The sequence below is a fragment of the Leucoraja erinacea genome, chromosome 24 (assembly GCF_028641065.1).
Source record: "Leucoraja erinacea ecotype New England chromosome 24, Leri_hhj_1, whole genome shotgun sequence".
NCBI lineage: Eukaryota > Metazoa > Chordata > Chondrichthyes > Rajiformes > Rajidae > Leucoraja > Leucoraja erinaceus.
In genome coordinates, this window is record NC_073400.1 from 24,383,050 (window position 1) to 24,397,968 (window position 14,919).

Here is a 14,919-nt window from a genome sequence, read left to right on the forward strand (position 1 = left end):
AAGTTCTTTGAGATGGAACTTCAGGATGGGTTTAGTTTAGTTTATTGTCACGTGTACCAAGATACAGTAAAAAGCTTTTGAGTGAAGGAGAGCAATGACAGCAGTTAATTTGGATTTCCAAAAGTCATTTAGTAAGGTGCTGTATTGCAGTCTGAAGAAGGGTTTTGGCCCGAAATGTTGCCTATTTCCTTCGCTCCATAGATGCTGCCTCACCCGCTGAGTTTCTCCAGCATTTTTGTCTACATTTGATTTTCCAGCATCTGCGGTTCCTTCTTAAACATGTGTATTTAAGGTGGCTCGTCGTGACATTTCAACAGCCAGAGTATGGCAAGATCGGTTGACCTGTCTTCTGGCAAAGGGATTGATGGGGATGAGCGCCACTGTAACCGTTTGCATGCCGTGTGGATAACAATACGTTCTGTAAGTGCAGGTTGGAAGGAATACTGGCTCCACACAGGAAACTCTGTCTTCCCGTCAGACTGGCGAACAGCCGAGGGCTGAGATAGTCCAGGATCCAAGTCAGTCTCTGTCTCGCGCATACTGTGTTTCTCATCTCACTGTGCGTGTGACAGCGGCTGACCGCATTCTGGAGACTCATCGCTTGGACAACTCCATCTTCTCTTGGGACCGTGCAATGGCGCCATCAATTCCAAGGGGTCAGGACCAGAAACGTTGTCTATCCATTCCTTGCACAGATTGCTGCCTGATCCACTGAGTTACTCCAGCACTTTGTCTTGTGCTCAGGTTTTCAGCATCTGCAGTTCTTTAGACTTTAGCGATGCAGTGCAGAAACACGCCCTTCGACCCACCGAGTCCGCGCCGACCAACAATCACCCTGTACACTGGCCTACACACTCTGGGGACAATTTTACAACTTACCAGAGCCAAGTAACCTACAACCCTGCACGTCTTTGGAATGTGAGGAAACCAGTGCACCCGGATAAAACCCACGCGGTCCTAGGGGGAACACACAAACTCCATTCAGACAGCACCCATAGTCAGGATTGTACTTGAATCTCTGGCGCGGTAAGGCAGCAACTCTACCTATGCGCCACTGTGCCGCCCCTGACGTAAATCTCTGAGGTAAATACTATTTACCATTCACACTTGTGGCATTCCCCTGAGATTTCCAGTGTTTCTTCCCCTGCAAGCAACTGCAACCTTTCACTGTTGTTATTTGCTGTATTTGGAAATGATGCAAGCTTTTCTGTCGAGCTGCAGCTTTAGCTGCAGATTGCTGTGTGTGGACACACCAAGACTTCCCTGGAACCGATGTCAGGAGCTCTCACCTGCGGCCTGAGTGTTTGTTGCCGCCTGGCCACTTGTCACAGATTCTGCCTCTCCCTGCCTTCCTGCACACTCAGTCAGCACTGCTCCTGCTGCTCAAGTAACATCACACCCATGCCATAACAGGACCACAGCACTCACATTATTCACTGGCCTTTCCATACAGCAGCAAACATACGTGCCCAGGTCTGGAGACGAAAGAGTTCAGTATGGTGAAGGGTCTCAACTCAAAACGTCACCTATTTGTTTTCTCCAGAGAAGCTGCCCGACCCGCTGAGTTACTCCAACATTTAGCGTCCATCTTCAGTGTAAAACAGCATCTGCAGTCTCTTCTTGCACTGAAGAGTTTAGTTTAGGGATACAGTGTGGAAACGGCCCCCACCAGCCACCCATACATTAGCTCTTTCATACACACTAGGGACAATTTACAGAGGCCAATTTATCAATCTGAAAACCCACGCAGATCACGGGGAGAACGTACAAACTCCACACTGACAGCTGCTGTAGTCAGGGTTGAACCCAGTTCTCTGGTGCTGTAACTGGCACCAACTGCTGAGCCTGTTATCTCTCTTCAGCCAACACATACACTAACCTGTCCCCCAGAGCTCAGACCAGGAATGTTGTGACACGGAGGAACAAGAACTGCAGATGCTGGTTTACAAAAAAGGACACAAAGTGCTGGAGTAACTCAGCAGGACAGGCATCATCTCTAGAGAACATGGGTGGCATTCCGGGTTGGGACCCTTCTTCAGGCTTATGACGACTCAAGTGGCTGAGGAAGGGTCCCAATCCGAAATGTCACCTATCCATGTTCCCCAGAGAAGCTGCCTGACCCACTGAGTTACTCCAGCATTTTCCGTCTATCTTCGGTGTAAACCAGCATCTGCAGTTCCTTCCTACATATTATAGTCAGTTCTTGTTCAAAGCTCCCCTACCTGGGACACAGCAGATCCATCCTGTCTACGTGAAGATAAGATCTTTGTGAGCATCATATCTAGGTGTGACGTACATCCATATTAAGCAGCAGCTGAGCTCTTTCCTCACCCTGTTCCCACAATACCACTCCATCCCAATCATGCAACTGTCTGGGTGCTTTTCCTCCATCCATTGCATATACGTCCTCCAGCGCTTTATGTTCAAACATGGCCATCTCTCGTACAGTCTCTCTCTGTTTCACTGCATGGTCACTGATTGCAATTGATTTTGTGAACCAGACTGGAGGATTCTGATGAAGTGCTGGGGTGAAATGTGACTTCAGTTTCCTTGCCACTGCATCTGACAGGTTGACATCTGTCACAAAGTGTCTCTACTCACTTCCACCCAAGGTATGGATTCCTGTCGCTCAAGAATCGCTGCAATTTATTCTTCGCTGTTTACAGTTACACCTTCTACGAGATTGTTTGCCTTGAACAATGCATCCAGCCGGTCTATCATAGTTTAGTTTAGGGAAACAACACGGAAACAGTCCCTTCGGCCATCGAGTCCGCACCGACCAGCGATCCCCGCACATTAACACTATCCCACACTAGGTACATGTAGAAAATTGGGGTAAACCGGCATCTGCAGTTTTCTTACACACTTGCTCCGAGTACATACCAAATGGATCTTGCATTCTATTGCATGTACCAGATTTCCTAATAAACTGCGTGGTACAGAATCTTGAATGAGTGCACCTGCAGGCTCAGGAACAGCTTCATCCCCACAGGTATCAGGCTACTGAAGGGTCTTCCATAAGCTGGGGTACAGTCCAATTCTCCACTATCCCAGTGGGACATTGGACTTTGCATCTGGTGCGGTTGCGTTACAATGCTGAGAAACATATCCTGCGCTCTGTATCTTTCCATTCGCTCTGCCTGTTGACTGGAGTTTGACCTGATTGGATATATGTATAGTTTTATCTGATCTGATAGCGTGCAAAACAAATCCTTTCATTGTACCTTGATACACATGACCATAATAAACCGTAACTCAGACACTGCTGCCATCTCATCATTGACCTTATGTATTTCTTGCTTCAGTGTTGAGGAGTTTGACTGCAGGCAAAGAGTCTCAGCTTGGTAGTACATAACCGTTAAAGTGGGGGTATCCCCTGTCATCTTCCAGTGTGGTAAGTTATGCCCCTGTCCCACTTAGGAAACCTGAACGGAAACCTCTGGAGACTTTGCGCCCCACCCAAGGTTTCCGTGTGGTTCCCGGAGGTTGCAGGTGGTTGCCGGAGGTTGCAGGTAGTGGAAGCAGGTAGGGAGACTGACAAAAACCTCCAGGAACCACACGGAAACCTTGGGTGGGGCGCAAAGTCTCCAGAGATTTCTGTTCAGGTTTCCTAAGAGGGACAGGTGCATTAGGGTCCTCTTAGATACAGCTCTTAGGGCTGACGGAATCAAGGGATATGGGGAGAAATCAGGAACGGGGTAATGATTTAGGATGATCAGCCATGATCATATTGAATGGCGGTGCTAGCTCGAATGGCATATTCCTGCAACTATCTACTGTTTCCTGTTTGGCAATCCGTGATGTAAACTCACATGGAGTGTCGGAATCTTACTGCCAGCGCACGCTGCCTTGGAGACAGCAGCTATGGAGAGGAGATTGTTGCCCATCGCAGAGTGTGGATTTGCGAAGAGAGACTGGAGAATGAAGCAAGTGTCCTTGTCACAGTTTATCCCGATCAGCTCCGGAGCAGGGGACTCTCTGATTTATGGACCGGGGCACAGGGACACATTTGGAGACGGGCATCAGGTGCCGCTGGACGTTCAAGAACTCAGTGAAAGACTCTCTTTGGTCTTGTTGATCTCCCAGCAGACGAGATGTCCGTCAGACTGTGCACCCTTTCCAGCCTGACAACAGCCTGTTGACAAACTGCTGGAAATATTGAAAGGAACACTCAATATTGGAAGGAAACGAACACGGTCAGCATTTCCTTGGACAGTTTCCTCCCTAATCTGGCTTCCTGTTGCATAAGTTAATGCTGAACTATTCCACATGATGGCAGAACCCAATATACGTACCACTCCCTCTGCCAGAGGATTTTCTTCAGAATCTCCCTGGCGAATACGTTCTGTTCATGTCCTTAGTTCTCATTTCTTCTGTGCAAAATAGCTCTCCATCTGCCCCAATAACCACCTTTGAACACCTCAATCAGTTCATGAATAAGATTTTCCAATGTAGCCCCAACTTGTTCAATCATTCCTGATTGACATTCCGGCTTTGACTCTGACATCGGGAGGTGAATGAGGAGAGTGGGGGAGAGATAAGACTTTGCCTTCCATCACAGTGAGGAGGAGATTCACTGTGATGGATATTTGTGTAAATTGTGTTGTGTCTTGGTTCTTTTTCTTGTGTGTGTGACTGCAGAAACCAAATTTCGTTTGAACCTCAATGAGGTTCAAATGACACAAATAAATTAAATTGTATTGTATTGTATTGTATTAATTTTGTTTAGAGATACAGCGTGAAAACAGGCCTTTTGGCCCACTGAGTCTGTACTGATCAGAGATCACCCATACACTAGTTCTATCCAATGCATTTGGAATGTGGGAGGAAACCAGAGCACCCGGAGAAAACCCCCGTGGTCACATGGAGAACGAACAAACTCTGTACAGACAACATCTGTGGTCTCTGATGCTGTCGGGCAGCAACTCTACCTCTGCGCCACTGTGCTGCCCCTATTTGGAGTATTGCAGGCAGCCCTGGTCACCCCATAACAGGGAACATGTAGAGGAGAGTGTGTAGAGGAGGTTCACACCTCATACATTAGAAGATTTCAACTACAGGGAGAGGATGGACAAACTTGGATTGTTTTCTATGGATCATTGGTGATCGAAGGGAGACATGATAGAAGTATATAAAATGATGAGGGGTGTTGATGGGCAGACAGTCAGAACCTTCCACCCCCCCCCAGGTGGAAATGCCCAACACTAGAGGGCGTAGCTGTGGGAATGTTTAATGGAGAACGAGAATGGTGAGGGGATGGTGAAGGAGGCAAATACAACAGTAGGGTTGAAGAAGCATTTAGATAAACACATTGAAGTGTAGGAAATAAAGGGGTCTGAATCTCTTGCACAGGCAAATCAGATCAGTTTCACTTGGCATCATGATCGACACAAACATTGTGGGCTGAACTGTTCTATGTTCTGTAACATTTGAATTTTTTTTTCTTCTCTACTACAGACTCTGAAAACCATTTTATAATTCACCGGCCAGAATTCTGCAAATGCTTCTCACGGTGGCGTAGCAGTAGAGTTGCTGCCTCACAGCACCAGAGACCCGGGATTGATCCCGACTACAGGTGCTGGTGTGTGCGTAGTTTGTACGTTTCTCCCTGTGGCTGCGTGGGTTTCCTCCGGGTGCTCCGGTTTCTCCCCACATCCCCAAAACGTGCAGGTTTGTAGGTTAATTGCCTTCTGTAAATTGCCCTTAGTATGTAAGATGGAATTAGTGCACAGGGATCGCTGGTCGGCACAGACTCGGTAGGCCAATGGGCCCGTTTCCACTCTGCCCGTCCACAAGGGGGCACAGTTCCTGGGGCATCACGTGGATGAAAGGGTTTGGTGAAGAGCCAGGACCACAATGTTGTGCACCCGACCCGCTCACACGGACCATTGGGAACTTCCCGAGTTTTCCTAAAGGCAGTATTCCCAAATGGACCCTGACTGTTTCTGTGAGGCATATTTTCACAGAGAACCGGGGAAATACACCGCGACTGTCTTCCTCTGACTTTCAGCAAAACTTCCTTTGTCAGGCGAGGTTAGTGTGTGCCACAGGACACGGTTGATTGAATCCAAGGAACATCGCAGACTCTGTCTGCCTCCAGTGTTTGCATGTGTAATCCAGAACATATGTACAACGCAAAACTTCTTAAAGACCACCAGTCTTTGAAAACTGATTAACTTGGAATTATCTCAACAAAATAAAATGTTAGTTACAAACAAGCAATTGAATCTAGCGCCTGCTTTTGATGAATCTGGAGATTGGGAGATAACCGCCTGACATCCTTCATCCAGCTTCACAATTCACAACTCTTCCATCCTTTTATCACACACCTTCAGTCGTTTCATCTCCGACCTGTGTCCATCCATCTGCTTCTCAAACGACTCTCCTCACCTGTGTCGGCATATTACCTGCCAGGCTTTGTCCACACCCTCCTCTCTTCCAGCTTTGAGTTGAGTTGAGTTTATTGCCATGTGTACCAACACATGCCAACCAGTCAGTGGATACAAGTTAGAAGAAATTGTACAGCGGAGACAAGATAGAATCAACGTTTAGTTTAGAGATAGTGTGGAAACAGGCCCTTCGGCCCATCAAGTCCACGCCGATCAGCAATCCCCGCCCACTAATGTTATCCTACACACACTAGGCACAATTTACAATTTTACCAAAGCCAATTAACCAGCATTGAGGAAATACAAGCCAGTGTATATTTGGAGTGTGGGAGGTACCTGTCCTTGTACCTCTTTTCCCCCCTTCCTGTTATCCAGGGACAAACATTCCTTCAGGATGCCGTGGAACTTCACCTCCACATCTCGCAACCACTCGGTCTCGTCCATCGATGTCTAACGCTGATTGGCAAGCACCTCCGCTCAGTCACAGTGGTCTTTCAGTCACCCATCATGTGACCCTCAGACCCACTCTGACCTCTACTTCCAAAAACAACCAACCTAAGTCTCAGGTCCAGCATCTTGCCGATGATCTGGGCACGTTGCAGACTTCCCTACTTAATAGTCAAGAGTGTTTAATTGTCATAAGTACCACAGCGGGACAATGAAATACATATTTATAGAGTCATACAGGCCCTTCCAACCAAAATGCACCATCTACACTAGTCCCACCTTCCTATGTTTGGCCCATATCCCTCTAAACGTTTTATATGCATGTACAGTCCACCACTGATTGTTCAGTGACTGGTGGTCCCCTTTAATCCGGACAAAATGATGAGGTTGACCTTGGAAGTTCCCCCAAAAATGTGGTGCCTAGGCCAGGTGAGGCGGCCCATATGGATCTGGATAGTACGCAACAAAAAGCTTTTCACTGTACCTCGATACACTTGACAATAACAACAAAACATATCCCTCCATCCCCTGCACACCCATGTGCATGGACAATACTAATAGAAGAGGAGATGTGACAGAAAGTTGGTTCAAAATGTTTATTTTACAATTCACATGTAAACAAATATCTGTTGCAGTTATGTCTCCTAGATACACGGATAGCCCTGCAGCGCCAATGGATCACATTGCAAGGGTTGAATGCTACGACACACCATTCTTACGTGGTACCGCACCAGACCTTACTGGTGTCACTGTCTTCCGACAATTGGGTTTACTACAACAAATTCTCACTGCAGTTCTCCGAAGATACACACCATCCTCCGGTGTAGTTTGGAGTGACAATAGTTCAGGACCTTGTTGCTCCTGGCTTGGTCCCGAGAGCTCTATAAAAGGCTCAGAACATGGATTGAGAGAGAGAGAGAGGGAGGGAGGGAGGGAGGGAGGGAGGGAGGGGGGAAGGAGGGAGGGAGGGAGTGGGCAAAGTGTCCAATCAACCCTCTGTGTAACAAAAGATTTGTACAAAGGTTTTTACAAAATAATCTGTACAACGCCACCTCAGAATACCCAAAGCGCTTTACGTCCAATGAAAGTCTGTGAAATCTTTCCCCGTACGTTATGTCCAATTCATTGGCAGACGACGGGGAAAGTCAGGAGAACGGTTTGTGCAAATCAGGTCCCAGGGAGATAGACACACCTGCCCGCAGGTACAGGTCTGACCCGGGACAACTGGCTAAAATAGACCAAGCCTTATGCAGGTACAAACAGAAAGATAGCATGCCGTACCAGTGAGGAACGAGAATTCTCTCCCCGTTTACTGTAGTGTTTTTGATGTACATTGTTTGGCTATTCCAACGAATGCGGACCTGGACTGAAAACACTAAATGCAGGAAACACTCAGGAGACCTGGCAGCATCTGTGGAGAGAGAGTTGCTGTCTCAAGACTGAAACCATTTGTGTTTTCCTTTCCAGAACAGTTTGACCTCAAAAGTTAACCTTCTCTTTCCACAGCTGTTGCCAGAACCGCTGAGTGCACCCAGACCTTTGGGGAATGGCACATGCCTATTCCGACTGAACGAGGGCAGAGAAGTGGACATTGAACGGTTTCGGAACCGAGAAGACAAGAGCCATTGTCTGGGCCCAGAGCTCAGTAATGCAACATCTGCCTTTGGCCAGGCCCTGTGTGGCTGTAACACTCGATGTTTCGAGGAAGTATGGGACCAGGACTGTTGGATGCTTGTAAGCTCAAAGGTCTTTCTCCTACTGCTGAGCAAGATCTTTTGCCATTTAGTAATTCTCTATCCTGGTTCCCATGGATGAATTAATCACTCACGGACTGTGTCAGGTAAACGGTATGAGTGTTTCAGTCCGATTAGTATGGATGTGTGCATTACCAGGAGAGTGAACATTGCCAGCACAGAAACATTAATAAAACCCATCGACATTCTGCTGAAGATGAATCTTACTGAGTGTACCAGGGCTGAGAGACCACAGGCCACGTTCACACTGAGCATTGCTGGAATCACAGCCGATGAGATGAATTACATTGTGAAGTGTTCACAGAATCCTCACATCCACTGGATACAGGAAGTTCCCACCTTAACAACTCTGGCACTCCACAAACTGCATGAACGCAGGAAGCCTCTATTATGCTGATATCCCAGTGGAAGTTTGCTTGCTTTGAGCCTGAACTTCACCCAGCCCTTGCTTCTCAGTTTGACATTTGTCCAAGTGGCTTCAGTCACTTCCCCACTGTGAGATCTCGCATTTTGGATCACATTCTAACGAGGGGAGGAAAGGCAAGGAAGATGTGGCTGAGGGAGAGCCTGGGCGAGTGCAGGAATACAAGACAGCCTGGTTAGATTGGACTACATTTTCTTGTGATAGACACAAAACGCTGGAGTAACTCAGCGGGTCAGGCAGCATCTCTGGAGAAAAAGAGGTGACGTTTCGAGTCAGAACCACACATCACCTTTTTTCTCCAGCGATGCTGCCTGACCTGCTGAGTTATTCCAGCATTTTGTGTCTATCTTTGGTATAATGCAGCATCTGCAGTTCCTTCCTACACAGGCAGTCTCTTGTGTCTTAATTAAATCCAGGGTTCCACAAAGGTGACTATTGGTGCTGATTTACAATAAGAGACACAATGTGCTGGAGTCCCTCAGTGGTTCAGGCAGCATCTCTGGAGGACATGGATAGGTGACCTATCGGGGGCTGAAGAAGGATCCAGGGTACACAAAAATGCTGGAAAAACTCAGCGGGTGCAGCAGCATCTATGGAGCGAAGGAGATGCTCCTTCGCTCCATAGATGCTGCTGCACCCGCTGAGTTTCTCCAGCATTTTTGTGTACCTTCGATTTTCCAGCATCTGCAGTTCCTTCTTTAACAAAGAAGGATCCAGACTTGAAACGTCACCTGTCCGTGTTCCACAGCGATGCTACCCGAGCTGCCGAGGGACCCCAGCACTTTGTGTCCTCCCAGAAGGGTAACCTGACAAATTGAGAGGGTTGGTGCGGCTGTGGGCAAGTAGCAGTAGGACATACTTGTGCCTGTTCAGGAGAGGGTGATGCTCCATACAGGTTTGAGATGATATAACACAATAGAATGTTGTGTAGTACACCGACGTGAATGAGAACTCCAGCCTGTCATCCAACCATAACTTTCCTTTACATACATTAACATTTTCCAAATCCAAGATATTCCGCTCGAAACAATCTGGATATTTAAAGGGAACATTCCTTTTAATCCCTCCCCTCCCCCATCATGACACCCACAGCGACTCACAAATATCTATCCCATTTTTTTGTCTTGGTTGACTCTGGAGCCAATATGAGATGCAGGGGTCCTGATTTGGCCCTCGGCTGGCTGCTAACAATCACCAACCCCCCCCTCGTCTACCCGTCCACCACCAAATTCGAGCCCGATTCGAGTTCTGATCCCAGTGATAAAATGAACCACCAGCTTCCAGAGTGTGGGACACTGTGAGTGCACCAGTATGAGTGAATCCACACTCGGACATTGATGGCAGAGGGGAGGGGTGGTGTGGGGGTAAGAGTGCCACATACTTTCCCCAATACTCTCATCTAAAATATGGGCACTTTGATGTGCCATTTTGTGTCAAATCTGTGCAAGTAAGTTTAAGATACCAATTACTTCAAGGGGGGGGGTAACCACATCCTGAGAACACATTCAAATAGTGAAAGTCACATTAAGAACAGCTCTTTTGCGTGTGGTGTGGAGTTAGATAGAACGGCAGAGCAATCTGAATTTGACATTTGTTTAGCAGGGACATCTCTTTGTGCGTAGATCACCGAGCATGATCCAGCGATCTCTTCCATTCACATCTATCTTGCATCCGATCGGAACCTCTTCCGATTCCTTCCATTGTGTTCTGGGCCCGAAAACGGGCGTGCTGTTTTAAGGCGGGCGGCCATTCCTCATCGTAAGGAAAATCCAGTGACTTGCCAGGATAATTCTTCCAAAGCGAGTGCAGCAAAACATGCACACAGACACGGGCATTGGGGCAAACTACACGAGCCAAGGTCACTCCAGCCTGTCCGATGACCAGCAAAGGCAAATTCTGGAGGGAATGTTTCCGGGGCATTTATACTGCCTGGTTAGAAGATGCTTCATTATGGACTCCCGTGACAAAGTCTTGGCATCGCCAAATCTGGTCGTCATTTCTTGGAAAGAAATTTCATCTTATTCCCTGTTGGTGAGAGGGAAAAAATAGGTTCAATACTCAGAAGGGTAATGAAGTCACAAGTTATACATGCATGGTACACTTCCTCCTCCCAACCCCCCCACCCCACCCCAATAGAACCCAGCAGAGCTGTGGCATTATACATTCATTTCAACTAACAGCCATACATCCTGACCACCGATACTGTCTGTGTGGAGTTTGCACGTTCTGCCTGTGATCATGTGGGTTCCCTCCGGTTGCTCTGGTTTCCTCCCACACCCCAAAGACGTGGTAACGGCTTGTAGGTTAATTGGCATCTGTGTGTAGGGAGTGGATGCAAACATTGAACTCGTGGTGAATGGTGGGCATGGACTCAGTGGGCTGAAGGGCCCGTTTCCATGCTTGTATCTCCAAATTAAACCAAACATAATAACACCAAAGTCTAGCCCATTTTCTAGCATAAAGATCCATGACGTCTGGAAATAAGTGGATAGGTCAGGTTAAGAGGATATGGGCCAAATGCAGGCAGGCGGGACAAGAGTAGATGGTCGGTGTGGGCAAGTTGGGGTGAAGGGCCTGTTTCCACACTGTATGATGCTATAACTCTATGAGGTGGCTGGTGTAATGCAGGAGCCACCACGCGAGATGATTATCACAGGGTAATAATTCTCAGGGTATTGAAAGAGGGTTGTTACTATATACGGTAACCTATATTTAAAACCATGAAAAGAAAGAGCAGAGCACACAATTCTGGAGGATCTCTGCAGGTCGGGCAACATCAGTAGAGGGAATGAGCAGATGTTTCAGTTCAGAACACATCTATAGATCTGCAGAAGATTCCCGACCCAAAACGTCGCCCGTCCATTTCCTCCACAGATGCTGCCCGACCTGCTGAGTTCCCCGGGCACTTTGATTTTAGCTCGAGATTCCAGCATCTGCGGCTTCTCGCGTCTCCACAAGGAAGAGGAGTCGGTTGCCGGGCAGAGCAACTGACCACGGACGCTGGTGGAAGGAAGACTTTAGACTCATCAATACTCACCAAGGCCTTTGAGGAACTTGTTCACGCTGCTTGGTCCAGTTTCGGGGATGGTCTCCAGATATTCCGCAGCTCGGACCTCAAAGAGACCTACATTGGGAACAGTTGGATATCACTGGTCAATAAATATCTCGGCTTCATCCATCTACAAACATTTGGGATGTGATGCGGGGGAGGGCATTGTTAATTACACCTCCGTATGAGGAGAAGGGCAGACTCTTGGAGTTGGTTCGATGGCGGTGTGGGTCTTTACTGGGATGAGGAGGAACTTCTTTAGTCAGAGGGTGACGAATCTGTCAAATTTATTGACGTGGAGGCCAAGTCAATGGATATTTTTAAGGCGGAGATTGACAGATTCTTAATTAGTAAGGGTGTCAGGGATTATGGGGAGAAGGGAGGAGAATGGGGTTGAGGGGGATAGATAGATCAGGCGTGATGAATGGTGGATAGGCTGGATGGGCAGAATGGTCCAAATTCTGCTCTTATAAAATGAATCCATGAATCTCTCCCCATCACCATTTTGTGCACCGTTAATCTCTTTAGTTTGGTTTAGTTTATCATTGTCACAAGTTACAGTAAAAAGCTTTTGTATCCAGTCAAATACTATACATGAACACATCAATTCATCTACCGTGCAGCACAGATAAAGGATCATGGGTACAACATTTAGCGCAAGATAAGATCTGATTAACGAGAGTTCGAAGGTCTCCAATGAGGTGGATGGGAGGTCAGGATTGCACTCTAGTTTGTCAGATGGCTGATAACAGCCGGGAATAAACTGTCCCTGAATCTGGAGGTGTGTGTTTTCTCACCTTCTGAACCTCTTGCCTGTTGGGAGAGAGGAGAAGAGACAATGACTGGGGTGGTGGAGTGGGAGATAAAACAGGTGGACAAGGAGGGACGATGCTGGTCGTTGATTATGTTGGTGGCCTTACCAAGGTAGCTGTTCCATTTTATAATAAAAGGCAAATCAGCACTTTCCAATACCAGGCATTATGAACTAAACATAACATTTGAGAAGCGGCATAATGGAATAAATATAAAACAGGCATTGGGAATACAGCATCAACTTTCAGCATCGGTGACATGGAGCTGGCCTTGCAGCAGGGCAGCACGGTGGACGAGCGGTAGAGTTGCAGTCTTACAGCGCCAGAGACCCGGGTTCGATCCTGACATCGGGTGCTGTCTGTACGGAGTTCGTATGTTTTCCCCGAATCCTCCAGATTCTTCCCACACTCCAAAGACATACAGGTGTATTTTTAGTAAATTGGTTTTAGTAAAATAGTAAATTGTCCCCATTGTGTGTAGGATAGTGTTAGTGTGCGGGGATCGCCGGTCCCATCTATGATGTGATAAGACACGAAAAGCTGGAGTAACTCAGCGAGGCAGGCAGCATCGCTGGAAAGAAGGAATGGGTGATGTTTCGGGTCAAGACCCTTCTTCAGACCAATGAAACTCCAAATGTTCAGATAACTGACAATCTAATGAGAAGCCCGGTTGTAATGGAACTTATTTTCACCCCATCTTAAAATGGGTCGCACAAAATGAAAGTTGTACATGGGGCTGGAACATGCGACATGCAATTGTTGTTGCTGCTGATGATTGTGGGGCTGATTTGATCGATGATTTGGTCTCTTCCCGTCTACGTGTGACCACTCTTGCTCATGTAACAAGTCACAAGAGAGCCTGGCTTCAACCAGCCAGACCAAATATACCCAAGGGCCACAGTCAGTAGCAGCCCCACATCAACTTGTTGGGCGGCACGGTGGCACAGTGGGTAGAGCTGCTGTCTCACAGCGCCACAGACCCGGACTCGATCCTCCCCTCGGCTGCTGTCTGTGCGGAGTTTGTGTGCTCTCCCTGTGACACCCCACGTAGGTCTACTTCAAGTTTCCCATTTCCCTTCCACTTTACAAACACATGCATGTTTGTAGGTTAATTGGCTTCTGTAATTTGCCCCTAGTGTGTAGGATGCAAAAGTGATCTAACATTAAAACGAGTATATAAATGATCAATGGCCGGCGTGGACTATGTGGGCTGAAGGGCTTGTTTCCATGCTGTATCTCTAAACCAAGCTAAACTAAACATCTTCAATGCGAAGAGCATCGATTACACCCCCTCAACATCTGCTGCTATATAGATTAATGGAGCGACCAACATTACACCAGCTGATGTCTTCTCACAGAAGGAATAAATTGGTCAAAAACCACAAGATCAAGCCAAAGGAAATGAACTACATAAACAGTGTCACCATGATAGCATGTGTAATTGTGCTTGAGGGAAGATGCTATCGTTACTGATAACATTGTACAGAAATTATACAAAATTGCAGCTATTTGTTTTACACAAACTCATAATTTGGGATGGGGCTATTAAAAATGGCATTAAGCATGGGTTAGGATTAGAAAAATTGACCAGGCAAGGGGTACAAATGTCGTCAACTGCAGACCTTAAGAGGAAGTAGTGGATTATGTTATGAAACACTGGAACAAACGCCAGTGTAGACCTTACTAGGGGCTATGTTTGGTTTAGACAAAGTGCTGGAGTAACTCAGCGAGTCAGGCAACATCGATGGAGAAAAAAGAATAGGTGATGTTTTGGGTCGGAACACACAACGTTTCTGACACAAAACGTCAAGACTGAAGAATGGTTCCAAGGGTTCCAACCCGAAACGTTCCCTATTCCTTTTCTCCAGAGATGCTGCCTGACCCACTGAGTTATTCCAGCACTTTGTGTCTATCTCTGGTATAAACCAGCACCTGCATCTCCTTCCAACACACTATAGTATGTTCAGTTTCGTTTAGAGATATAGCATGGCCCGCCGAGTCTACGGCCACCATCGATCACCCGTTCACACTATTTCTATGTTAT

The 14,919-nt window shown here is 47.1% G+C and overlaps 1 protein-coding gene across 3 annotated transcripts in view; it reads right to left on the minus strand.

Annotated features, from left to right (window-relative positions):
• Nucleotides 1-9,654: 9,654 nt before the first annotated feature.
• Nucleotides 9,655-14,919, minus strand: part of LOC129708822 (DENN domain-containing protein 2C-like) — a 100,672-nt gene continuing 95,407 nt past the window's right edge. For all 3 annotated transcript variants that reach the window (XM_055654825.1, XM_055654826.1, XM_055654828.1), the window contains 2 exons: nt 12,052-12,138; nt 9,655-11,039 (listed from right to left, as the gene is read on the minus strand). In XM_055654825.1, the coding sequence (XP_055510800.1) occupies nt 11,008-11,039; nt 12,052-12,138 (119 nt within the window). In that variant the 3' untranslated portion in view covers nt 9,655-11,007. The remainder of the gene's footprint in view (nt 11,040-12,051; nt 12,139-14,919) is intronic.